Genomic DNA, 27,100 nt, shown 5'->3' on the forward strand with positions numbered 1-27,100 from the left:
TCAAATAATAAATAAGCACATTTTTGTATATCTTGTTTGATTTATACCTTTAATTTAAACCTAAGTTTATGCCGTTAAATATCAAACGAAGATCAAGACTCCGCAGTTGCAATTGTAACCTAACAGATTATGAGACAAAGAAAACAAATAACTACCGTTATTTTTAAGCACTTACCATACATAGGTAGTTATGATAATTTAACAAATAATACCTCCACCCTGAAAACGACCTTTCAACAAACCACTTTTCGCCGCAATATTACGGAACAATATTGATTTACTTTCTTCAATTCGATATCAACCACAGACACCACCTTGTACCAGCCAGAAATCAATATGAAAAAACACCTAAATTATTAACACACTGATTCAGACAAGTTTTTAGGTTATGCGGAACTATCAACTGAAATCGTTCTCCCGGTATGATTTTCCCGCGCTGTCACAAGTCGATTATTGGCTGTTTGGCACAGTTTCCATGGCCTTGACCGAGCGCGGGACGACACAAGACCGCAGTTGGTCCGCATAGCTCGCGGCGTCCGGACGTGCCAGCGATTCTATATATAAATCCGTTGGATTAATTCGTCGCTTATAAATTAAAATGGTGAGTTTCAACATTTATGACTGATATTGTTGTATTTGATGCGGTTCTTTATCACTTATGTGATAGGGATTGGAAATAGGGTACTTTGTTGTTCTAGGTTTTAGTTTAGTTTTCAGTCGCTATAGTAAATTGTTACGTCATGATAGTAAGAATAGAAAGCGGTGTTATCGCGAGATGTTTTGTTTACAGAAATAGATTGAGTACTATTTTATTTAATGCTAAGATCAGTGAGCGTGGCGTGATGTCTTAAAACCTATTTATGTAACTATACCTGCTCGCCTTAGTTCTAAAGTTTCACAAATCTAATTCTAAATATAATAAGAACAACTGTTTTACATTATCCTTGAAAGATGAACATATCGAAGCGATAAACACATATTTATACACAGTTCAGAGATTTGTTTTGTCTCAATAACCGCTTAAAACCTTACGTATTATCATGCAGGTGTTCTAAATATAAATAGGACGGTATCAGCGTTAATTGTGTGTAATAGCCCACCCTTCCTACATAAAATCAAGAAGATTCTAGAACAAATCTTATATAAGGAGGTTGTATAGTACATTGCGAACAGACTTCGCCAAATCTAGGCCACACAGTACAGGCAAACAAATGTGTAATAATAATACAAACGGGGTGGAACGATCGAGAAAGGTCAGAATTAGAATAAAATCTTTTTGCTGGACTTAAAGGTTATAAAGGTACCTTTATGCCGAAAGGTAAAGGATCAACTTTAACTATATCATAAATCATTGACCTTTCCTAGTTATACGACAGCAAAAAGTTTGTTATGGTAGTGGTTTAGTGCTCCATAAATTAAGCCAAGAAAATGTCCGCTAACTTGCTTTTAAGACAACAGTGATTTAAAAAAAAATCCATACTACTTAGTAGTGTAGTTAAAGAAGGTTGTTACATATCGGAGTCTTATATTAAAATGCATTGCATAATGCCCAAGTGGTCCTACAGTTTTAAATAAAGTCAAACTTATGTATGTACAAGTCATCTTAATTTAAAATGCCGTTAAAACTAAAACGACTTTTATATTCTTTGTTTAAAACAGGTACCTAGTTTCTTTGGAACGATTAGGATTTAAATAAATTAATCAAATAATAATTTGTTTTTTGAGAATGCATCACCGCAATATCAACCTAATTAGATTATCGTATACCTAACAATTGATATGCAAAAGATTATTTGTAACACGGATTATTTCACACGACCTTGAACGCCACTGTAGTGGAAACTGCTAAAAATACGTAATCATGCGACATTCTTAACAATTTTTATGTTGATTTTAATGTTAAAACATTTTTGTTTTTGAGTTGTTTTTAAATGAATGTTTTACTAAGATCGGTTTGGCTGAGTAGGTAAAGCAGTAGCAATCATGAAAGCAAAAAAATATAGCATTATAGTCAAAGTCAATATACTAGTATAGGTAAAAGAATAAAAGATAATTTTCAAAACGACATTCACAAATATAAACCCAAACTGAATTAAGAAGGATAACGGACAGAAAGTATATTAACAAAAACAGGAACGTTCTGCCTTACCTCTAGGCTCTACGGACAGAGTTATGGGCATTAACGTAGCAGGTTTCGTAGGCAGCCTACGCAAACCAAACGGCGTAGCATTATGACGGTTCCACTTGTAGAGGTTTATTGAAGGGAGAAATCATCGAAATTTTGTTTTTTATGGTGTTCCAACTGTTCCAAGATAAGTAAAGTCATGATTTAGACTACAATAATGACACCTAACAGTAAAGCGATATTAATATGTGTAAGCCTAATAGTGTTAAATAATAAGATTACTAACATAGTTAAGAATAATTAATACTTACCTGATCGAATATCATGTAATTGGACATTGTTTTGACTAGAGATAAAACGAATGTACGTAATAAAAACTTTATTAAATACCTAATATTATAATTTTAAGGTTGAAGGGTACGTAAATTACATCTACTTATAAGTTTGTTATTTAATTGTTTAATTAATAGTATTGTCAAACTTGAAATTGTTCGATATGATTGATAAATAAGACAGTCAACTGATTTTGTAAGTTTAAATTGGCGCGGGTATTTTCGAGAGGGCAGTTGTTGATTGACCGCGATAGGAAGTGTTTGTTAAAATAAAAGTGTGCTAAATCAGAGTACAACTGTGTTTAAGTTCTACAATCCCTTGGCTTCTGAAGCTATTCCTTTAGCTTCAGAAGTGGGATAAGCGGAAAATATACAGTTTTTCGTACCACGCCTACAAACAGCAAAAGCTAAAAAAACCGTAAGTACCACGTTTCTTTTGTATAAGTCTCGTTTGCGTGGAAAAATTGAAGTAATCGTAGACAAAATTGTGGGATAATTACTAACTTAAGCAAGATTAGTATATATATATTTTTTTTGTTTTGTTTTTCCTCCCTTCTGAGTTTTGGGGTTAGACGTACGAATAAAATTCATTAGATGGATGCATGAACTATCATATAATGCAATAGGAATTTTTCTTTTATTATGCGATACCAGAGCGGGTAGTAAGGTATGATCTTATTTTTATTTTCTACAAGTGTTGCTTTAATATATATATATATTTTTTATTATCTTGTGTTTACCTACTGTATACGTGAACTATTTTTTTATTTTTTTTTACAATATCTTGTACTCACCTGCTGTATTATTTATATTGCTGACGAATGTTATCTAATGGTTGTTTTACCGTCTAGGCTGTCTCGTTTGAGTTGTCTTACTATAACCTACTACCCACCCACTAGTTTATCAGATTTAACTATTGACCAAAAGGCTTCATTTTACATTGGAAAGACGTGTGCTCGTAATAAACTAGTAATCTAAGACCACGTCAGTATCTCAACATTAATCGTTAACATTAAATCTAATTTTCTGTGATTTGGCTCAGTAGAAGACATAGAAATGGTTTATTAAGCTGTGTTTCTGTCAGTTTCAGTTCATAATTATGGATCGAGAAAACCGTAATGGTCGAGACGCAAGTTTTGAACGGTTTAGTGCAGACCCAGGGGTACCCAGGTGTGAGGGTCAGGGTCAGGATGCACTGGAGTCAAGGCGGAGAGCGCCTAGTCATGAAAACTGTCCTGGAGAACCCAGACGTGTGGGTGAAGACAGGTCAGTAGGGAAATATGGTTCTGAGCGACCAGGGGCGTCGCGGGAGCGCGATGCTGAGGTCGAACGTAATGGTTCAATAGACGGAGAGCGTCAAATAACCGATTCGAGGAGAACTGCACAAAGGTGCTTACGTACACCGGCACGTTGGGAGCGGGAGCGCTCGCCGAGAACGGGGCAAGAGAGAGGAAGTGGTTCACTCGAGCGCACACCCAGGAGTGAAGGCGAAGTGGCCCCAAGGCGTGAGTCCCGGTGCAGCAGGAAGAGAAGTCGCAGCTCATCGCGGGATCCTGGTGAGTCGCAACCATTTTGCTCTAAGCAGCTTAAATGTGTAGATACTTCTACAGATGCTATATTGGATAAATTCTTGTCTATTTTGCAATCGGTGAAAAGTTCAGATAAGCCAAAGATGACTTTTAATACTAATATTATACCTGAGTTCGACCCTATGTCGAAGGAACAAACGATCTTGACCTGGTTAACGAAGGTAGAGGAGTGCGCTGGTATTTATGGCTGGGAGGATAAAGAGACAATCCATTATGCTTTACCTAAGTTAACTGGGCTAGCACGATCATGGTATCAAAATTTGCCGACCATGCTGTTCACTTGGTCAGAATGGAAGAACAAATTAATAGAATCTTTCCCAGTCCGCGAAGACTATGCTGAACTTTTGACCGAGATGCTTGCTAAAAGAGTGAAGTACGGAGAATCGCTTGATCATTATTATTATTCAAAAATTAACTTACTAAATAGGTGTCAAATTTATGGACGACAGGCTGTAGATTGTCTACTGCATGGCGTTGACGATAGAGCTATCAGAGTAGGGGCCCAAGCGGCACAATTTTCCGACCCGGAAAAAGTTCTTAAATACTTCAGAACGGTTAAAGTAGGACAAAGCCGTGAAAATTTTGAATCATCGTCGAAACTCAGGAATGAACGGAGGAGTACAGTATCTTTTGCTAAATTCGGTAGTTCGAGGCCTGACAATACAAAAATTATTTGCTATAATTGTGATCAACTTGGTCACCCGCGTTTTAAATGTGACAAACCCCCAGCAAAATGTACTACGTGCAATAGATCGGGTCACTTATCTGTCCATTGTTATACGAATAAAATTAACAAAAGTCACGGAGGAGACGCAAATCAACTTAAAGATAATAGCGAAAAACGGGTTGCCCAGTTGAATGTTGTAGAGGAGGTTAATGCTAAATACATGCTCAACATTAAAGTAAACGGAAAAGTTGTAGATTGTCATTTAGATCTGGGGAGTCAGTGCTCTCTAATAAAACTGTCAAAGGCTAGGGAATTTAATTTGGATATAGTAGGATCAGAGAATTTACCTACCCTCAGAGGTATAGGTAATAATCTGACCAACCCAGTAGGGATGATAACCGTGTGCGTCGAAGTCCAAAATATAAAACAGACCATAAATATGTATGTAGTCGACGATTATGTTATCAGTCAGTCAGTTCTGTTAGGACACTCGTTTACTGAAAAACCAGACATCGTTATCACAAAGACCCCTACTGCCGTAATATTTCACCAAATTCCGAGTACTAAGGTGCACCTAATGGTGAGTAAAGACATCGACATTCACCCAGATACGTTGCGTGCCGTTCAAGTTCTCGCTGACTCGGAGATAGATATACGAGTCTATGTTAATGGTTCCATTAGGGGCCCGGAGGGATGTGAGTACTACCTCCTTCCGGGCGATTACGAAGTCAAAGGTGGACGTAGTGCACTACTGGTCCACAACGTATCATCCAGTGTAATTTCTTTAAAGGGAGGGACTCTTTTAGCGCGTGTTTATCCCAAGAGTAGTAATAAGGGAAATCCAGATCACACTTTGCAATTATGCAATGTCTCGTTCTGTGAAATCCAGAAGGATGATGACTTTAATCACGGTGACAACCTAACCCCGGAGGAACTCTTACAATTAAAGCTATTGTTACAAAAATACAGTGACTGCTTCTCGAGTGGCCTCCATGATCTAGGATTCACAGATTTGACTGAAATGGTTATAGAACTCGATGACACAGAACCCGTGGTCTATCGACCCTACCGGATGTCTTTCGCTGATCGAGCGTTAGTAAGGAACATGGTACAGGAAATGGTAGACCACGGTATTGTCAGAGAGTCCACCTCGCCGTACGCCAGCCCGATAGTGCTAGTGCAAAAGAAAACGGGAGAAAAGCGGTTATGCGTCGATTATCGAGAGCTTAACCGCAAAACTAAAAAAGAACACTACCCCCTACCACGAATCGAAGATCAACTCGATCAACTGGCGGGCAACACAGTATTTACGTCACTCGATTTGGCCTCTGGCTACTACCAAATAGCGATTGCTGAAGATTCTCGGCATCGAACCGCTTTTGTGACGCCAGATGGACAATTCGAGTATAATCGAATGCCATTCGGATTGGTTAATGCGCCTTCGGTTTTCCAGCGTACAATTAACAAAATATTACTAGAAGCAAAAATCAAGTATGCCATTGTGTATATGGACGATGTGCTTATTCCGTCCAAAGACATAACTGAGGGCTTGCAACGACTCGAGGAAGTTCTAGGGTTACTGAGAAAGGGTGGTCTTACGTTAAAATTAAGCAAATGCCAGTTCTTCCTTGACACTATTGATTTCCTCGGATACGAAGTAAGTCATGATGGGATTCGACCTGGTCACCGAAAAACCGAAGCTGTGAGCAAATTCCCAAAACCTAGCAATCAGCATGAGCTTAGGCAGTTTCTTGGGTTATCAGGCTATTTTAGACGATTCGTTAGAAACTACGCTTTATTGGCGGCACCCCTAACAGACTTGCTAAAAAAGGACACTAAATGGACGTGGGGCGAAGCTCAAAACCATGCTTTTGACAAAATAAAGGGTATGCTAACCGAAAGACCCATACTCGCGCTTTATGATCACCGTGTTGAGACTCAATTACACACAGATGCCAGTAAAGAAGGTCTAGCTGGCATCTTACTCCAGGCCAATGCAAATGGAGTTTTCCAACCTGTGTCATATTTCAGTCGTAAGACTAATGCAGAAGAACGAAAACTCCATTCTTATGACTTGGAGACACTAGCAGTAGTGGCCTCACTTAACCGATTCAGGATTTATCTTATTGGTATTCCTTTCAAAATCTTCACGGATTGCAATGCATTGCGGACGACCCTGATCAAGCGTGATCTGATACCCCGTATCGCCCGATGGTGGATACAGTTGCAGGAATTCGACTGCACCATCGAGTACAGACCGGGGTCACGTATGTCGCACGTTGACGCCCTGAGTCGCAATCCAGTTGAAGACGGCGAATTGGAATCGCCAATATGTTTAGATGTTCTGACCATTGAGAACACTGAACAAGATTGGATTGCAACCGTGCAATCGGCCGATGATGAAGTAAGAGGTATAAAGGAAACTTTGTCTGATTCAAATTTGGAACAAAGAATAGATATTTACAAAAATTATAAACTAAAGAATGATCGGGTATATCGAATTGTTGGAGACGAAATTAAATGGGTCGTACCCAAAGGAGTGCGTTTTCAAATCCTGAAAATGAATCACGATGATGTGGGTCATTGTGGATTCGACAAAACACTCCAGCGTATTCGTAAGAATTATTGGTTTGCGAAAATGCGGAAGTTTGTGAAGAAATACGTTTCTTCCTGCTTGGAATGCTCACACCACAAAGCACCAGGTGGAAAACGTGAAGGCGAACTTCACCCCATAGACAAACCCAGTGTGCCTTTTCACACAGTTCACGCAGACCATTTAGGACCGTTTATAAAAAGTAAGAAAGGAAATTGCTATTTACTTGTCATGGTGGATGGGTTCACAAAATACGTTGTTATAAAACCAGTAAAAGATACCAAATCCACAACCACAATTAGGGTTCTGAAAGAGTATATTAGTTACTTTGGGACCCCGGTACGCCTAATTACAGATAAGGGCTCTAGCTTTACCAGTGGAGCTTTTAAAGACTTTATAACTTCATATGGCATTAAGCACGTAGTGAACGCAGTTGCGACCCCTAGGGCAAACGGTCAAGTAGAACGCTTTAACAGAACCATCTTAGATGCGCTATCTACCTCATCTCACGGAAAGGACGAAAAGTCTTGGGACGAATACGTGTCGGATGTTCAACTAGGATTGAATACTACTACTCATAAAACTACTAACAAAACACCCTCCGAATTACTTTTCGGACTTAATATTAAGTGTCGTAGTGAAGGGATTTTAGGTGAAGTTTTAGACGATACCATTAACGTAATGTCTGGAAAAGATTTGGTAGATATGAGAGAAGAAGCTAGGGAGAAAATAATAGAGAAACAAAATAAAGATCAAGAAAAGTTTAATAGTCGTAGAAAACCGGCAAAACAATACTCTCAAGGGGACCTAGTGCGCGTAGAGCGGCAACTCCCTCATGATGGACAATCGCAAAAACTTGTCGTTAAGTTCCAAGGACCGTACCGGGTTCTGAAAGCTCTTCCTAATGATAGGTACGTAATCGAAGACACGCCGTTATCTCGAAAGAATAACCGCCGCTACGAAGCCATTGTAGCAGTAGACAAAATGCAACCATGGCTGCACTTCAATAGAGATCTAGAAAGTAGTGATGACGAAAATAATTCTGACAGTGATCAGACGTCAGACATAGAGTAATCAACAACACTTACATTAATGTGATCAAATGATTCTCACTCTTATACTAAAATTATACCTACTAATCACATTAACGAACACTGTTATGTCCATAGGTAGGTACTATTTGATTTATTATTGTATATTCTGTAGTCACTCAAATTGTAAATAAAATAATAAAAAAATGATTAGCTTAAAAACAGTATTGTATAACATTAGTGTCTATAAAGTTAAGTTACAGTTCATACATTATACACACATTATAGCGCGAAGGGACTCGCTTGTTGCAGGAAGGCCGAGCTGTAAGCCTAATAGTGTTAAATAATAAGATTACTAACATAGTTAAGAATAATTAATACTTACCTGATCGAATATCATGTAATTGGACATTGTTTTGACTAGAGATAAAACGAATGTACGTAATAAAAACTTTATTAAATACCTAATATTATAATTTTAAGGTTGAAGGGTACGTAAATTACATCTACTTATAAGTTTGTTATTTAATTGTTTAATTAATAGTATTGTCAAACTTGAAATTGTTCGATATGATTGATAAATAAGACAGTCAACTGATTTTGTAAGTTTAAATTGGCGCGGGTATTTTCGAGAGGGCAGTTGTTGATTGACCGCGATAGGAAGTGTTTGTTAAAATAAAAGTGTGCTAAATCAGAGTACAACTGTGTTTAAGTTCTACAATCCCTTGGCTTCTGAAGCTATTCCTTTATATGTCAAATATACTGTACTGTATTCTGCTACGTAGAAATACTATCGCCCCTATAATAAACGCATTTGAGGCACAATTTTCTTGTTGTTGGCAAAATTGTTCAATTATTTATTGGAAAACAACAACAGAAGTAACTATAGGCATTTTTGTGTCTATAGAGTATTATAAGCCTCTACTATTTGTTTGTTTTAAATGAGAATTTTCTTATAAACACGAATAAATTTAAGGAAAGGTCTTCATTTTTTGTGCGGAACCACAATCAAATAATAGTTTATGTCCCTAGTATTGGTTTCAATTAGTTACAGAAGTCACATTCCATCTCAATCATGTCATCTTTAAACAATACAACAATAAAAATTCTAACGAACATGCTTTAAATACAAATTATTGCTGCCTTATAGAACAGCTGTGTCTTAAATAATTACAGTAATTACAAGCGACAATCAATTACAATTACCAAAATGGTGAACTCACGTGCCGGCTTTGTGGAAGAATCTTCTCTAAAAAGGTTGGTTACATAAGCCACATTCTGGCGCATGAGCGTCGCCAACCTCAGGAGTAAATTAGATGCGGCACAGTGACACAGGTTCCGAAAGCTTTTTTATCTACCACTTAAAAGAATGGAGTCAATGCGCCTATTTTATGAGCTAATTAAAAATCACTATAACTTGAAATGATACAATTTTTTGTGAGCTATAAGAACGAAATACATTTGTTTATAAATTGGGGGTAGGACGGTTATGAGAAATAAAACATATCGTACTAATGAAACCTACTGTTTCAGGCATACGAAATATGTAGGACATATTTTTTAAAACGACTCCCGCATTTAGGAATTTAGACGCAGTGTAAAGTGCATTGACATACAACTCCCCGAGACTTTGCTTTGTTTAATTATAAACCTTAATATCACACTGCAAGCAACATTCTATTGCTTTTTTCTAAGAATAGAAATGGGAATTAAAACGCATGCAAGACATGTTCGTAAATGTATGAATATTTTATTCAATGGTTGTTTCATTGATAAGTTAGATTGAATTGTTACTGGAGCATAGCAGATACGAGATAAAAACTATGGAGTTAAGCACCGTGCTCATCGCTGTCATGGAAAACGCAAAGAACAACTGCCGTTGGTTATGAGAACGTGTCGATTAGAAACAAAACAAAAACGAAACTACTTATGTTTAATTTTTGGCTAGCATTTTTACATGCCTTGTTTATTTTAATTCTCTAAGAATGTTTAAAAACATTTGGTAAAAAAAATTAAAAATGTATTTAAATAATACGTACCATAATTAATAAAAAGCTGCGTTCAGTTGCTTCAGTCCTGAGTGATTATGAACTTTTTGATCGTCGTAGAGAAAAAAAAAATAGAATATACATAAGTAGTTTTAAATGAAAACATAGAAAGTTCGTTAAACATAATTACAATTAATTGAAATTTATTATCTTATATTTGATGACATCGGTATCCAATTAATATATAAAAGAAGACAAAAAAATCATTAGAAAAAGTCTCAAAGCAATAAAACTAACTGTTATTACATTCTGCATAGTATCATCTGATTGTCGATAATAGTGAGAATATAAACATGCCAAGGTTACTAAAGCACTCACCACGCTCGTGAAACACACAAAAATAAATACATTTTATAGTCATTAATATAGTATTGACTGTCTTCAGGAAAGGTAGAATTTTATAGATAGCTAAGTAACAAGAGAACTATGTAACTGTGTATGTATGTATACCAAGATAAAAACAAAAAAGAAAATTATGCGACTCAAAAAGTTACCTCGGTGAAGCGGCATTGGTCTGGACAAGATTGTCGAATACCAATGAAAAGTGCCATCAAACAGCGTAAAGTAAAACAGAAGTTTCCGAAACCGACCTAGGTGGGATGATTTGCTTACTGGCGGTTGATTATAGAGACGAGTAGAAGAAGATTGGGAAGGCTTTGCTCAACTGTGGGACGTTTGAATCGTATTTAAAAAGTACATTTATTATCAGACAATTGAAGACATGTAATTTATTTTAGATAGGAATGAATGAAACACTGAAACACGACGGTTTATAACGATATAAAAATTGTTGTCTTGACTTAAGTCACGATCTATCTATATATATAATATATACATACTTTGTACTAACATTTATTAGATATTCGTTCAGATGTAAAAAAATCAGAATCAAACTCAAAGATCTTGAAGGTCGCGTATCCCGTTAACGTTTATTGTTTATCAACCAATCAGCATTCAGGCCGATACGTCAAATTTCATTCATTTCATCACACGTAGGTGTTGTACATTTACAATATAAAGACGCATTTCTCCAAAATAGTCCAGGCAAAAGCCAGTCAGAGATCTTCCGCGGCCAGTGCTGCGCGCCGGGTCGCGGGAAATTGGCAAAATATACCAAAACTTGTTTATTTAAAGGCTACAAAACGGAATAGTTTTTATCTTTATGACATATTTCGAGGCCGCGAATTTTAAATTCGGAATAGTGACGTTGAGAATAGACAATAAAAAATAGGAAGTTACAGACTACAGTCAGTATTTTTTTTAAGAACGTCGGATTATAAAGTTTACTATAAATAAATTATTTTTGTTTTTTTTTAATAGTGCTGGAATGAAAACTTTGCTAAACGAGTGTTGTTTCAAATCAAAGTTTCGATTTATTTTTGTTTTTCTTTTCGCATTTTGGATGGATGTTAAGCGGCATGAGTTTAAGGAGAAAGATTTGATACAAATACAGGTACCTAATCATGCAATAAATAGATTAATATCATCTTTATTAAGTTGTTTAACAAGCATGTTGTTTTAATAAACAAATAAATAAAGAATATACAAACATGTTATATGATATGTTGTTCTTGTAAATAAATACATTTCTGAACGTTATTTTGGTATTATGGTGGTTTCGTTGCCAAAATAATGTTTAATTGGTTGCTCGGAGAAAGTAAACATGTGTCTAACGTGTGATAGAGATGAATGGATGACGTCCTTTGTTATACGTCAGGAGTGACAATGATAGCGATATAGAATTATGAAGTTTCAGAAGTTGTGAAGTATACGACTGTAGATATACAAGGTGATTTTTTAGTCGTCTTACAAAAGCAGCCCAGTTTATGTATCCGACGTAAAATACCCCTAGGCGCGATTATTATTTTTTTATCATCAACTAAGGTAATAAGTACGAAGAAAATTAAACAAGAGTAATCTGAAATATACTCTTAAAAATGATAAAATTGCCGCCGCCCGCGCACCTCACCATCGTACCGCGCTCGCAACAGAGCTGTGTTTCTAAAAAACTACGAATTGCAACATAATTTTGAATAAAAATTGCATTTAATTTTTTTTCAAATCTCATAAATACCTATTTTTCATCATGAACGTGTTCTAGTCATTGGATACATGAACTGGGCTGCTTTTGTAAGACGACAAAAAAATCACGGTGTATTTGCCTGGAGGAATTGAATCAATTTCATATGGGGTTATGATGATTATAAAAAAAAACTTTGATGAAATTACAAGAATTTTCAGGCCTATAATAATGCCACTATGGTCGTTTAATACCAATATTATTCAAGGCCTATAGATTCTCGTTTTCATGTAGGCCTTACAAAACAAACATAAAAATAATAAATAAATAATACCACTCTATCTGCTCTCTTTTGAGCTAGTGGAATTCACGCAAATTTAATGAAGAAATATAGCTACTAGCGACAAAATAATAATGAACGGAGACCTTTATATCTTAGGTCATTGTCCTTGTCTGCAAGGCAAAGTCACCTTTAACATTCCCTCAGTATTCTGAATAGAATAACCACCCCCGCAATCTCTGTGCTCGATTTAATGTAAAGACGGTCATTAAAATTTCATGTATTTGTTTCATTTTAAATTAACTGATATTAAAAATCTTATCACTTGAAAAGTGTAGGTAGTTTGTTTGTTATCATAAATTTATAATAAGTGTAATTTAAAAAACAAGCCTTTATAATAATAACTAGCTGACCCAGCAAACGTTGTTTTGCATAATAAATTATTTATAGTTGTATCTATTTTGAATGCAAAAAATAAAAACAAAAAATTTCGTCCAAAAAATAAAATATTTTTTTTAATGTGAGCAACCCTTAACACTTAGGCGTATGAAAAATAGATTTTGGTCGATTCTCATACCTACTGAATACATATAGAATTTGGTAAAAATCGGTTAAGCCGTTTCTTAGGAGTACTGTAACTACCACAGCAATCACTGTGCGAGTACACTAACAGTGCAAAACAACACGGGAATTTTATATATTAGAAGATAAAGGCTTGTTTTAAACGACAGAAAAATATACTGAACGCTCTTTATTTTGAACGATAAAACGATGAGTTCTATAGAAAGCAGCAATATAAACTTCGAAACAATATGAACTTTGAAAATATAAACTGTCTAGTTATCAACGCATTGGATCATGAACGTCCGTTGATTCAAAGGACAGAGTTCATAAGATGCAACTTAGTGGCGGACAGACGGACGGACAGACAAAAAGCTAAGCCACAGTAAAATGATAAGTCTGTTGGTGGTTAGTGGCTCTGACTGCTATATCGGAGGTAGTGAGTTGGAATCCCATCTACGACATGTTTGTGCGATGAACACGATCATTTGTTCTGTCTGGTTGTAATTTATCTGTAAGAATATGTAGATATGTATTTAGAAAGTTGTGGAATATTATAATAGGATGCTATTTTTCTAAGATTCCTAGATTATATTTTGTTCCACACGTTTTTATACACTCATTTCACACACTCTTCTTGTTTGTTTATTTGTCGTTCCGGTTGGATTTTTGTAACTCATATTTGAGGCACTTCCCGATAAGCTAGCAGGCTGAAATTTTCAGGGTAGCTTCAAACCCGATGACAATACAATTTACAACGCTGCTTTGCTATACATTGCTATACAATTTTCAAAAGAGGGCTGCTATACATTTAAAGTCGTGAAAATTTAGATTTTTTAAATCTATTAATTTTATATACCATTTGGATACGGCAGCTTGAAAATACCTGCAGCAAAATATTAGTTACATCAATCACTACGATGACAAACCGGTAACATCTCAAAATATATCTGTAAAATAATGAATTATTGGCACCCGTAACTAACTGTCACTGGTAATGACAATGGCCTCAGTGGCGGCCATTACGCCTGGCATTGAGTGACAGGCCCGGTAGCCCTCCGCCGGTGTCAATGCTATTTATATAAATAGATCAGTCGTGTGGTTTAGCTGAGAGTTGGTAAAATAATGGTTGATAAGTGTTGTTTGGAAGAAATAGATAGGACTTTAGAAAGACAGTGGAAAGGTTTAGTAATGGGATTTTTTGTTGTTCAGAGAAAAAAGTTTGGAGAGAGTATCAAGTTTTGGTAATGGGCAATCTGAAGCAGTTTTTTTTTAAGTTTTAGTTGATGCCCAACTCTCCTTTGGCTTAGAGAATTTGTAAAACTCAGAATACATGAAAAATAGTCTTGAGAATCGGAACTATGGTTTCAAAGGTTACCGGAAACAATAAAACTAACGAACTCGCAATTGTACATTTTTGTAATTTGTACTCAGGCGGATTAAAATACTGATAATTAAGTGTGATTCAGACATGTGACACTAAAGATTCCGTTTAAATAGGAAAGGGAATTTTATTACAGGAAATACTAAAACACACCTACACGCACACATATACAATAATAATCACAATTATCCTTTCTTGGCAGAATTAAATTACCTCTTTTAAAATTAATTTATTATTACTACATGTTATAAATGTCATTAACGCATAGTTCTTTTTAAATTATAAAGTAAACGAAATCTCAACCCCATCATTAATCCAGAATAAAAATCCTCGCTAGCAAGGACTAACGGCTAATAACATTACAGTGTTAGCTACTGAACCTTGAGTCTAATCCAATGTAACTAAACATAGAATTAATAAACTAGTGACGATAGATTTAGATAGGGTTACTGCTTAGACAGGTTAAGATACAGCTCTCGATTCTGCATCAAGGATTTGGCAAAGACGTGTTTTATAGTATGACGTCAGAGATTACAAATAATTTAATTGTTCAGGCATGTAGTAACGCTTTATTGGGATTATATTTGATAATTAAGAAGGATACGAAAGTGAAAGCTGCTGAGGAAATGCAAAGATACAAAAACCTTTCTAAAATTTCCAAAACCAATTCTGTCTTTCAGAGCGTACCAACTTAAAAGTAACCATTTTTGTCGTTGATGAAAGAAAATCATCTGATGTAATGTGTTTCTAGCTTCATTTAAATTATTATACCAGATAAATCGTTTGCCACATACTTTCCACCTACGTTTATCGATCGCTGTTATAATTTGCTAGAAACACAGCCTATTAAATAATCAATATTCTAATGGACAGAACGTACGTACTGGACATAAAGTTTTACCGAGCGTCATAATAATAAGAATCTAAAAAACACTTTCATTTAACATAATTAGGTACCATTAGTCCAAAATAGTTTTATCACCACAACTTGCAACAGTTTTGTAGGCACCTTAGCCCGTACATTTTTGTTATTCTTTAATAAAGCAGGGGTTGATGACTGGTATATACCCCATCACATTGTAGATTAAATTTCTCAAAGAGGTTTCTATATCTATGACCTGTGTCCCCGTGTACGTCTTTAAAAAGAACTTTGTATCTTCCCACGATATCGTACTGTGAAGGAAAAGAAATACAAAATGATTTATAAAATCTGTAGAACTTGGAATTTTCATTTTAAAACAGGCGTTTTTAAAACTTCGAATGCGAATGTAACTCTGTCTGTCTTTCTGTCTGTTACGCTTTCACGTCAAAACCACTGAACTGATTTTAATGAAATTTGGTACAGAGATAGAGTTGACCTTGAGAAAGAACATAGGATAGTTTTTATCCCGGACTTTGAAGAGTTCTCTTAGAAACGCGATATAACCGACATCGACGCAGGCGAAGCCGCGGGCGAAAAGCTAGTGACTTTAAATAACTGACTATTCATTTGATAAGGCTTTATAGATGCAAAACTTCAACTTTTATTGCATCCTTCACCTACAATAACAGAACCTATACAATAAATTAAAAAATATTACTTATCGAGATGGCTTAGCCAACTCAAAGAAAGTCCTTTATTGCTTATCAAAAATGTAATTCACATCTAAATGAAACTTTCCACACTTGTTATGTTGCAATCTTTTTATTCTGCTGACCCCTCGATGATCTAGAAGATAAATGGCCAGTAGCTGTGGCGGTGGTTGGGATGCAGCCTTCACCAGCAACAAGCCTTGCCCCATGATGTGTATGTCACCGAGTTGTAAAGCGTATCAGGATTTGGTTAGAATTTTGACAATTTAGTATAAATACTCGTGTAAATATAGAATTGCAGAGTCATATCATAATTATGTGCGATAATTCCGTCACAAATGCTGAAAACAGTGCTAGGTAAAGATGGAAAGTAGATGATAGTTGACAGAAACAGATCGGGACGAAATTGTGATGTCACAGTTTCTCAACAATGGGTGCCACAATAATTTCTGGAAATAAAGAAAACTTTGCGAAGCATATATGTTCATGTAGGGGAACATGAAAAGCATTAATAACACAATTATAGATCCTAAAAGTATTTTTGTCGGTAGTTCGTAGCAGTAGGCTATATCCCGCAAAAAAATCAGTTCCGTTTCAATAGTTCTAAGAACTTGTAGGTACTTTGGAAGTTGGCACTAGCGTTATTACGTTAATCGATAGTTAACAACGCTGGCGGCATGAACGCTGTTTGATTTCGGTTTGTTTCAATAGCACCATTTTAGTAAGGCAGTACCAAACCAATTCCTCGAGCAACCCTGCTGGACCGCCGTTGTATGCTTATATAAAAATTATAAATCAATTTCCAGGCACCTATCGACATATCAAAGAAGCCCATCGTGTGGGTTCTGGGCGGACCAGGCTCGGGCAAGGGTACCCAGTGCGAGAAGATCATTGCCAAGTATGGCTTCACGCACCTGTCCACCGGCGACCTGCTGCGGGCTGAGGTGAAGAGTGGCTCCGACAGGGCGAAGAGCCTCACAGCTATTATGGAACAAGGTTCGTTTATGTTATGTGGAGTATTCTGATTCCGCTTTATTATGAGAGTAGTTTATGTCACATCGGAGCACGTGCGAAACACTGGATTTCTGTATAAAAGTCTTATAAAAATCAGCTTATATATACGTGTACAAGACACTCGTCTTAAAAGCTTTAATGTCACCACCAGTAAGTCATGAACGACCAGACCTAAAATGGTTTTCTACGTTTAAAGTTACCTCGATATTTTCGTCACTATGACAAAAAAAAATACTAAGACACGCGACTTTCATGCTGTAGAAAAGCTAAACACTTGCTTCTTATTTCAGGTGGTCTGGTCCCCAATGACGTGGTGCTGGAGCTTCTGAAGGAGGCTATCTTGGCGCGCCTGGCTGACTCCAAGGGATTCCTGGTTGACGGCTACCCTCGTGAAAAGTCACAGGGCATCGCCTTCGAGCAGACCATCGCACCTGTCTCTGTAAGTGTTTCTAATATTGTTTTGAACCTTGGTATTCTGGTCATAAGTAAGTATTTACAGTGAACAGGCTACCTTCAACGGATTCTGCCTCCTGGAGGCATTTGTTTTTGTAAACCAAAAAAAAATTTTCTTTGCATCAGTTCGTATCCAGAAAAAAAGTTTTCGAGTCACTTAAAAATTGACAAAAATAGACAGTGAAAAATGGAAGCAACTAAACTAAATGACAAAGTTGACAACATGACCAATCAACATTTCAGGCCATCATCTACTTCGAGGCGTCAGCGGAGACTTTGACCAAGAGGCTGCTGGGCCGCGCCGCCAGCTCGGGCCGCGCCGACGACAACGAGGAGACCATCAAGTTGCGGCTGCAGACCTTCCTCGACAACAACCAGCAGGTGCTGGACCAGTACCCCGACAAGATCAGCAGGGTGAGTCAGAATACTTACTATAAATTCTGGACATCTTCTAAAATCGGTCACATGCTGTTTGCCAAACGGTTCATCTTCTGGGGCTGATTATTCATACTACGAGTATCTACTTCCCTTACCAATACATTTGCAAAGTTTAATCGGTCTATTAAACTAGTGTTGGCATGAGCAATTGCATTTTATGGAGAAATCCATTGGGAAGACCCAAATTTATACTTTTGAGAATTGAACTACATTTTTATATCCTTGTGTATATACTCGTAGTTTCTGGTATTTAAAATATTATAGAGCCTGTTCAAGTTCCTTATATAGAGTTGCTTCTTGAAATATGAGCTACGCCACTCGACGACCTCCGTGGTCGAGTGGCGTATGCACCGGTTTCAAGGTGTCGCTAGCTCTGAGGTCCCGGGTTCGATCCCCGGTCGGGTCAATGTAAAAATTCACATTTCTACATTGTCTCGGGTCTGGGTGTTTGTGGTACCTTCGTTGTATCTGAATTCCATAACACAAGTGCTTTAGCAACTTAGTTTGGCTTCAGAACAATGTATGTGATGTTGTCCGCATTTATTTATTAATGAAATAATATGAGCTTTTCACTCAATAATAAAATATTATTTTGTATTTTGTTATAGATAAACGCGGAGTCCTCTGTGGACGCGATCTTCGACGAGGTGCAGAAGGTTCTCGACCCCATCGTGGCCGCCTAAGCGCACAACTAAACACTTTTTACACTGTACATACTACCTTATTCTACATTAATTTTAATGACTGCTGAATAAATATTATGTTTTTATTTTATTTGGATTTTATTTTTTCCGGTTGCCTTTCTAATTCACTACGAGCTGTGATTTGTTCCGAAGTACGGTGATTAAAGTAATACTGTCCCATAAAAAAGGAGAAATTTTCTCATTTCTAACCTCCACCAACAGACCTTTTTGGAGAAGACTCTTTACCATAATGTCGTACATTCCTCAACATGACAGACTAATCTACATTATCCCACTTCTTTTTATCTATTTTGACTTTCAAATCACCAAATATTCAATAGTCCATGCAGTCACAAAAAGTGTGATGCCTAGTCGACCAACACCACCTAACTACTGTGATCCTGTGACCTATTAAAAATCGTTTAAGGGTTGAAACGAACAAAAATGGAGCAGAAATATTGTGTATCATGCGATGAACCGGTCGTCGAAAAGAAGCCTCCCTGTCCTTTGATGTGCAAGTCACCGAAATGCGCGGCTTATCAGGATAGGGTTAGTTTTACTACAGATTCACTCTGTGAATGATTAAGTGAGTGGCGAAGGTATTGCATTTTTTGTCCAAAACATGGGCTGCTCACAATCTGTTTATTACTTGCAAACAAATTTGATTTTGAAATGCGTTCCTCCAAATTCTTGGGCGGGATTACTAAGTGGTTTATGTAGTTTAAGCAGATGAGTATAATAGTCGCAAACCTTGAGGCTTATGCTATAATAAAATGCAAAGTATACAATCACAGTCATCTTGCAAAGTGTGTCTGGATGTTAAATAATCATGATACAGGCAATTAATCGAGGCACGTTATAGGTTCCGTAATTGTAACTTTACAAGTAACTACAATACAAATAAAATTGTAATCCACAGTGCAAAATAAATACAGAGATAACACCAATAATTTGGGTGCTCGGTGGTCCCGGCAGCGGCAAGGAGACCCAGTGTAAGAGGATAGTAGCTCAATACGGATACACGCACTTGTCTACTGGTGACCTCTTGCGGAACGAGATCAATAGCGGCTCTGACAGAGGCAAATGCCTCACTTCTATTATGGCGAGAGGTATACGAAGTTCTTTTGTACGTGCTAACTAAACTATGTTGATAATTTCAACCTTTTTTAATGCGATCTGAAAAAAAAAACACCAACACAAGTTCGGTAATTTGATTCATCTTCTCACCATGGTAATTGCATTTAAGTTAATATTTTATAAATATTATTGCAACTACTGAAGCATGACAGCATATTCCCTTAGGAATATTGTAGTAGTAGGTAATAGTAGATTGCCTTCTCATGATCGAGACAGAAGAATAAAGGAAAACGAAATAAAAAAACCTGGTTGTGTTCTCATTGAAAATTTTGTGCTAAAAAAAAATATACAAAAAATATTGAGATGTAAGCTATTCCATCTTTTAAGTTGGACCAAGGTGCACACGGTGTGCAAATTCAATTTAAACCGGGAAAGAAGTGGAGTCCAGCGCGGACAAACAAATTGTGATTCGAAAAGCTAAAATGTATTCGAAATACAATCTTAATGACGGAGGAAACGTATGGTAGAAAATAAATTCTTCGCTTTACAGGTGGCCTTGTACCCAACGACCTCGTGTTAGCTGTACTAAAAGAGGCCATGATTAACCTTGCGCCCACATCTCAAGGTTTCCTCGTTGATGGCTACCCCCGTGAGAAATCTCAAGGCGCCGAGTTCGAGAAAGTCATTGCACCTGCCACTGTAAGCAATTTTCCTTGAAATAAAGTAAAAAGTGAACACTGTCAGGTATATAGAAAAGATCATAACAAAACAGAATGAAATTAGTTAGAATTGGAGCTATGGAATAAAATAAGTTTAAGGCCAGTTTTATACGCTAAACATTTACTGAAATTAATATTGGCAATGCCCCTGACTACTGAGTATTTATATCAGTGTGTAGTTCGGAGTTTTTAATTCCTACAATATAAATTGTCTGACCCTCAGGCGTTATTGTTCTTCGAAGCATCTCACGCAACTCTTATTAAACGGTTGCTGTATCGAGCCCAGACGTCAAACCGACCTGATGACAACGAAGAGACCATCAAACTGCGACTAAAGACCTTCGACGAAAACAACGATCTGGTTCTCGACCAGTACAAGGATAAACTTATCAGGGTTACAAATTCTTTTAATATTAGTTGAAATTAGAGACCACCACCTGCTTTTATATTACGCAATGTGGCGTTTATTCGTTGCGGAAAGATATCAAACACGATATCACAAATCTAAAAAAAGGTCTTTAACTTTATCAGCGGTCATAGCTGAAAAACGTCGAATAGGACTATTTTCTGAATGATATTTTTCTTCTAGATTAATGCCGAACCTCATCCAGATGCCATCTTCAATTCTGTGAAAGAAGCATTAGACCCGATAGCGCAGCAGTCCCAAGCGGCGAGGGCAGCCCGCACAGCCGCCCAGCAGAACGCGTTTTAGGCTGTGCCTACAAAATGATCACTTGTTTTTTAACATAAAAAGTTTTTTTTAAGCTTGGCTCTTTTATTACGCGCAAGAAATGTATTCAGCACCTTATACTCCTCTTTGTAAAGAATTTGTCACATAAATTATTACTTTAGCTATTACCTATAAGCCTCATTCAATTATCGTGAAAATACTGCTGCACTTTTACTAATAAAACAAAAAAATCAAGTTTTAAAACAATAAAAAAATGCTTAACCCAAACAGTTTGAGACAGGCTTCTCATAAATTTAAAACCCACCACATCTATCAAGGGAAAATAAATTGTTTTTCTTTTTTTAAATTAATTAAATTTATTGACGATTAACTTTTAACAAAACATTCGATCTTATTCTATTACAATATGCTAAATAATAAAACACTAAGATAATATGCTTAACGTCTAGTTAAGAAGGCTTAAACAAAAACATCTCTTATGACAAAGAAAATATGGTGTGATTTGATCATTTGAATATGAAGAATTACTTGAATGCCGTGTCGACACTACGTAGGTAGGTACCCCTTTATACCAAGTCCCTCCAGTATTTTTTTCTCCATGATCTCAATGATATGAATGATCTTTTTTAAGCATGCCTTGGAGCATTGACAACACACGGTTGATCAAAACAAGAAAAAAGTGGTATGACCTTTCTACAAAATGCCCTTAGGAATGAATGTATAATGATTTTCTATTTCTGGCAAATGGTTTTCAGTAAAGCAAAGGGGATAAATTGTGATTTTTTTTAATCTTAAGCGACATCATCGGTGAAATGGAATATTATGGCTTCGCCAGCGCCATGCTGCACCATCGGTCAAAGTGGTAATTGGTGGATATTATGAGAAGTTGAAATAAACATTAATCTGACCAGACTCTGGCTATTCTACCTACTATGCATAGATATATGTCAGTCAATATATTTTGTCTTAAAACTAAGGAAGGTTGTGATCAGCTCGATTGTCTAAACAGGGAGCATAGCCTCCTCCTGCTCCTTCTCTCTCTGGCGCACGGCGACCGCAGTCTCCACCAGGAGGTAGAGACACTTGAACTTGTCCTGATCACCGTCAGCCCTGCTCGGCACCACCTGCACGTTATGGCCCCAAATCAATTTCCGATACGACAACATTATTCTGCATCAGAATTTAACTTTTCAAACACCAAAGCCTTAATATGTAAAGCCTGTTAAGTACTCTAAAATTTGGACATGGTTACAAAGATAATTTGGATAACTTAATCTGTTATGCGCAATAACTGTCAGGTGATGCCGGCATTAAAACACCCCACGCCAAAAATGGCTACATTTCCACCTACTTGAATAAAAATCCGATTTATTTGGTATCAAATTTATTTACACAACAAACATAAACTCGTCTCTAGCTAAAAACAAAACAAAAACACTAACATTAGTTCTCTTAACGATATAAAAAGAAAACTTGATTTCAAAGGGAACTATAGTGTTTTAACACCGACGTCGCCTACAGTTAGATATGTACAAAAACTTATTCAAATCCAAATTGGGGCTACAACAGCCGCGCAGCCAAATCATACACTAAAAAATCTAAACATATTTTATTTTTAAACAAAAGAAAGATATTCAAAATGAAATTTTTGAAAAATTAATCTTCTTTCCTTTTGCAAAATTGCAAGAGTAAACGGAACTATAAACATGAGATAAAGTAAGATTAGGTTAGATGTGATTGTGTGTCATGGTGCTGGTGGTGGTGGTGGTGGTGGTGGCACTAGGTGTGGCACCACATGTCGGTGGTGGCGACCTCGAGCTCGACGGCGACGGGCGGCGGCGGCTGCGGCGGCGGGCTCACCTGCATGCGGCGCGCGCGCAGCGGGTGCGGCAGCTGCGGCAGGTGCGCCAGCTGCGGGTGCGCCAGCGCCTGCCACCCGTCCTCGCTGCTCGACACCGGCTCCGGGACCTGCTCCACCATCTCCTCCGTCGTCGTTACCGTCACCACCGACGCCGTGCTGCTGGGGACGGGGGAAACCAACCGCTAGTTCCTCAACCAGATACTATACTGGTTTTGGAGACTTCAATCATTGTTCACTGTTTTCAACCGTAATCGAAATGTTGAAAAAGCGATAAAACGAAGTTGGCAAATGTAGAGGCAGAAAATTTTGTTTGTTACACTGCTCATTAATTTGTGAAGTGACTTAGTATAGTACCAGCGCTCTGACTATGGCTCTCGCTGCTTTCAAACAGTACTGCTCTGAATCTGAACTACTATCCATCTGCTCGTTGTGTTCATCTACCGCCGCTGTGCCTGTTAGAACCGATGGTATGCTGTGGGAGGGAAAAGGAATCGTCGCAGTGACTGACGATGGGACACTTAGTAGTATGTAATGTAGAAACGTAAATATACATCTCGAACTGAATTTCGTCAATCTTCCAGAAAGGCAAGTGTAATTGACTCACTCTCTGGCCGCGGGGTGCAGGTCATGGTCCTCGGGTCCGTAGCGGATGACGGACTGCCAGACGGAGGGGTCGTACTTGACCTCCTCCTCGCTGATGGTGCTGGAGTAGCCCTCCTCGCCGTCGCCGAGCTCGTCCCCGTCGCTGCGGTACACGAGGAGTCCGTCGCCGTAGTCGTGAGCTCGGCCGTCCGGCCCGTTCTGTGGGTACTACTTTGATTACCTATCGTGCAATATACGGAGGAGTAGACTAGCTGTCTCGAACCGACCGCTGCCTTTCATGTAGTACCAACATCATAAGAAATTTAAGAGTGTACTGGCACTTCTAGATCTTGAATCTGAATGATGCTACATAACGTATTTTTTACTATAGTAGTCGTAAGAAATTTTAATTAAAATACAGAAGTACACAAAAATGATATTAAATTACATCACGAACCTCTACAACAATTCCGTCCCACGCTGCCACAGTGACACTGTCTCCTGGGTTCACACCTAGCCCTGAGGTAGACGCCCCAGCCAAGCCCACCATTGGGCCCACTCCAGCCATAGCGCCCGGCTGCTTCCTACCGCGCCGGGATATGGTGTAGTGGAGAGGGTCGTGACCCTCGCGCCTGATCATCTCAGGGAGGATGCGTCGGCGAGCGTTTATGAACCAGTTGCAAACCTGCCAGGAGAGAAAACAAATCTCGAAAATTTATAGAAAGGCGACAAGAAAAGCCTGCAAGACGGCTAATATCGTAGTATCGTATTCACCTGCAACACAGTAAGGTTGGCCTCCTGGCTGAGTGCCAGCTTCTCGGCGTCGCTGGGGTACGCGTTGTAACGATGGTCGTAAAGCCATCGTTTCAAAATCTTCACAGAATGCTTCGGCAGGTTACCACGACGTTTCCGCACGGAGCCGACTATGACTGCCTATGAAACAAGAATGATTATAATTCACCAGAAACGGCAACAATTTCTTGTTTTGTCAAGTATAATTATGTATATTGAATAGTTCTCTTACTTGTGGTGGCGGCGGGTGTCGTGGGTGAGTCATTGCAGGATGACGTCCGTCTACATCCCAGCCTGTGCTCTCTATCCTCTGTAAATTAACATAAATTCTTATTTTCTAGAGTCTAGAACTTATCACAAGTCTTAGAATAAACACTGACGATATTTTTTTGTAAAAAGCTTAAATAACTTCGAAAAAGCGTGTTTGAAAAAACCCGCAAGATTTGAGGACCCGGATAACAGACGCTATCACAGACAGTCTGTATCCGAAAATTCGTGACCGAAAGCAATGTTCTTGTTCTTGAGTCATCTGCTTTACCACAGTAGGCTTAACCCATAAAAACGTAACTTGAAAGGTTCAGTGCATGGTTGTCGTCATTGCAGACTTACCATAGATGTTCGTGGGATACTAGTTATTACCTGAGGCGGCGGCGGGTGTCGGGGATGTGTCATGGCGGGGTGGCGACCCTCGGCGTCCCAGTCCGTGCCGCTCTCATTGTCCTCCGTCGATGATGTCGACGGGAAACGGTCTCGCGCTATACAATACGTAAATTAATATTTTGATTAGATAATAAAATACTGCGAGTGAATATTAGTGATCGATATATTTCATTTCAAGTAAGTAAATGTATTTCAATTGAAAAATTACAGTGAAAAATTACATATTTCCTGAGAAAATATTATGTAACGCCTTAAAACATAATTTAAGGAAGTTAGTTAACTTTAAGTAAAATTTAATAAAAAAAAGATAAGAAGGTACCTTCAACTTCTAAAATATGGCTTTTAATATTAAATTCATAAGATCAGACCGCGAGCGTCCCAAACATTGATAAAAAAATAAATGAGATAAAAATCTGAACATCGGGAAAATGTATCGTTTGTTACCAACCTATTTTTTAAACATTCTTTAATACAAAATTGTCTCTCAATGAAATAGAAATTAAAAAAAAAATATGCAGAAATTAAACTTGAAAAGTAATAAAAAAATGAAAATATAGAGGCATAGGGAATGGATGGGAAGAAAATTAAATTAGTTGTAGGTACATAACTTTACTAACTTAGCTATGTCATAAGTTTCACATTAGAGTGTTAGTCGGTATGAAGGCTTGGGGAACAGATGGTATTGAATGTAGCGAGGTTTCTATACTTACGCAGTTTGATCTTCATAACTTTGATCACGGATCTAGGCAGCGTGGCGAATTTACCAAATAATCAACAAAGTGCAATTCCCGCCACCAAACTTCACGCTTTTGACATTAGCTGCCAATTAATTATGATATTTACAATTGACATCACAGAAGTAACTTGTGAAAAAAGCTGATGAATTAAACAAAATTAGTAGACGATGATTAGCCAAAGACCGCTGTGTTGGGAATGAATGCGTTTTATTTATGTTTTGTTTCGAAAATCGATGCGCTTTTGGTGACAATTGACAACGACGGGCACTGTCACTTGTCATTGTGATTAAATTTTGAAATTTGCGTAAAAAGAATTTATAAGTGGCCAGCTGCTACAGTATGCAAACTTTTCGTAGCAAGGAGGTTACATTGTTAAGACAAACTCAGACCTCTTTAATTAGCTATGTCATAAAGTTTTAAAGGACAACCCCAAGTAGGTGAAATAAAGGTCGTGAGAAAGTAGGTTCGAGTCCAGGTCAGGCAAATTTAAAGTTTTCAGGAAACCTATAACATATAAAGTTCACTGACCTCAAAGTTAAGTGATATAATATTTTTAATAAAATATTTTTTCTATTCGTTGCTATTTTACCTATTGAACTGTAAACTTTCGGCGAAATTAAGATTTATGACCAGAAATGGGCAAAATAATCTTGTTGAAGAAGATTTTTTTTGCGTTAGGCTTGAATAAGTAGGAAAGTATAACAGTAAAATAGCCGGTGATTTAAAACAAATTGGCTGCCTCCAACTGGATGCAGAAGACGGAGGACCAGGTGCCTGACCTATCGAGGTCTGGCTGAATTGTAAACTGGATTCAGTTAAACAGTCTATAGAGATATTCTAGTCAAATACTTTTTCTACCTTGATATAAAAAACTAACTGCCCCAGCAAACGTTGTTTTGACATCCAAATGAGATCTAGGTTATAAAAAAAAATGAGTTATGTAATAAGGATGTTGTCCGATTCTCACATCTACCCAATACGGATACAAAATTTCAGCCATTTTGCAGGAGTTCAATTTCGTACTCCGTGTCACAAGATTTTTATAGATCTAAGTGACATAATTTATTGCAGGATACTAATTAGAAATAAAAAAATTATAATGTCTGTCAAACCATATTGCTACAAGTAAGCTTTAACATGATAAGGTAGGCAGAAATTTTGTACTTTTTGCCGATTTTTATTTATTTTGTT

At 37.4% G+C, this 27,100-nt stretch overlaps 3 protein-coding genes across 9 annotated transcripts; 2 read left to right on the forward strand and 1 right to left on the reverse strand.

The window, feature by feature from the left end:
- Positions 1-495: 495 nt before the first annotated feature.
- On the forward strand, positions 496-18,881 carry LOC113501154 (adenylate kinase isoenzyme 1-like). Of its 2 annotated transcripts, none has more exons than XM_026882199.1 (5): positions 496-601; positions 17,009-17,198; positions 17,507-17,655; positions 17,913-18,083; positions 18,716-18,881. In XM_026882199.1, the coding sequence occupies exons 1-5, from the start codon at positions 599-601 to the stop codon at positions 18,788-18,790; spliced, it is 588 nt and encodes a 195-aa protein (XP_026738000.1). In that variant the 5' UTR covers positions 496-598; the 3' UTR covers positions 18,791-18,881. The 2 variants fall into 2 exon arrangements, with proteins under 2 accessions (XP_026738000.1, XP_026737999.1); XM_026882198.1 differs by lacking the exon at positions 496-601 and adding an exon at positions 16,204-16,451.
- Positions 18,882-18,950: 69 nt separating this feature from the next.
- On the forward strand, positions 18,951-21,470 carry LOC113501153 (adenylate kinase isoenzyme 1-like). The gene is made up of 5 exons (XM_026882197.1): positions 18,951-19,339; positions 19,710-19,899; positions 20,418-20,566; positions 20,810-20,980; positions 21,176-21,470. The coding sequence occupies exons 1-5, from the start codon at positions 19,235-19,237 to the stop codon at positions 21,296-21,298; spliced, it is 738 nt and encodes a 245-aa protein (XP_026737998.1). The 5' UTR covers positions 18,951-19,234; the 3' UTR covers positions 21,299-21,470.
- Positions 21,471-21,611: 141 nt separating this feature from the next.
- LOC113501152 lies at positions 21,612-26,480 on the reverse strand. 6 transcript variants are annotated; one of them, XM_026882193.1, is made up of 9 exons: positions 25,883-26,474; positions 25,152-25,267; positions 24,745-24,822; positions 24,495-24,653; positions 24,178-24,405; positions 23,743-23,948; positions 23,493-23,610; positions 23,138-23,294; positions 22,307-22,401 (listed from the first exon to the last, which is right to left on the reverse strand). In XM_026882193.1, the coding sequence occupies exons 1-9, from the start codon at positions 25,896-25,898 to the stop codon at positions 22,382-22,384; spliced, it is 1,098 nt and encodes a 365-aa protein (XP_026737994.1). In that variant the 5' UTR covers positions 25,899-26,474; the 3' UTR covers positions 22,307-22,381. The 6 variants fall into 6 exon arrangements, with proteins under 6 accessions (XP_026737996.1, XP_026737995.1, XP_026737997.1 ...); XM_026882195.1 differs by lacking the exon at positions 23,493-23,610 and having other exon boundaries at positions 21,612-22,401; positions 25,883-26,472; XM_026882194.1 differs by lacking the exon at positions 23,493-23,610 and having other exon boundaries at positions 21,612-22,401; positions 23,138-23,297; positions 25,883-26,472.
- Positions 26,481-27,100: the final 620 nt, after the last annotated feature.

This window comes from Trichoplusia ni, chromosome 15, assembly GCF_003590095.1.
Source record: "Trichoplusia ni isolate ovarian cell line Hi5 chromosome 15, tn1, whole genome shotgun sequence".
Classification (NCBI taxonomy): Eukaryota; Metazoa; Arthropoda; class Insecta; order Lepidoptera; family Noctuidae; genus Trichoplusia; species Trichoplusia ni.

What these genes read in the sequence shown, in the direction of transcription:
- LOC113501154 (XM_026882198.1), top strand. Translation starts at nt 16,350, where the DNA reads ATGGCCAGTAGCTGTGGCGGTGGTTGGGATGCAGCCTTCACCAGCAAC. An exon ending in GTAAAGCGTATCAGGATTTG is followed by an intron (nt 16,452 to 17,008) that starts GTTAGAATTTTG and finishes ATCAATTTCCAG; the next exon opens with GCACCTATCGACATATCAAA. An exon ending in AGACCATCGCACCTGTCTCT is followed by an intron (nt 17,656 to 17,912) that starts GTAAGTGTTTCT and finishes TCAACATTTCAG; the next exon opens with GCCATCATCTACTTCGAGGC.
- LOC113501153 (XM_026882197.1), top strand. Translation starts at nt 19,235, where the DNA reads ATGGAGCAGAAATATTGTGTATCATGCGATGAACCGGTCGTCGAAAAG. An exon ending in AAGTCATTGCACCTGCCACT is followed by an intron (nt 20,567 to 20,809) that starts GTAAGCAATTTT and finishes TCTGACCCTCAG; the next exon opens with GCGTTATTGTTCTTCGAAGC. An exon ending in ACAAGGATAAACTTATCAGG is followed by an intron (nt 20,981 to 21,175) that starts GTTACAAATTCT and finishes TTTTTCTTCTAG; the next exon opens with ATTAATGCCGAACCTCATCC.
- LOC113501152 (XM_026882191.1), bottom strand. An exon ending in GACACCCGCCGCCGCCTCAG is followed by an intron (nt 24,823 to 25,151) that starts GTAATAACTAGT and finishes GTTAATTTACAG; the next exon opens with AGGATAGAGAGCACAGGCTG. An exon ending in GAGCCATAGTCAGAGCGCTG is followed by an intron (nt 23,295 to 23,492) that starts GTACTATACTAA and finishes CGTCCCCAGCAG; the next exon opens with CACGGCGTCGGTGGTGACGG.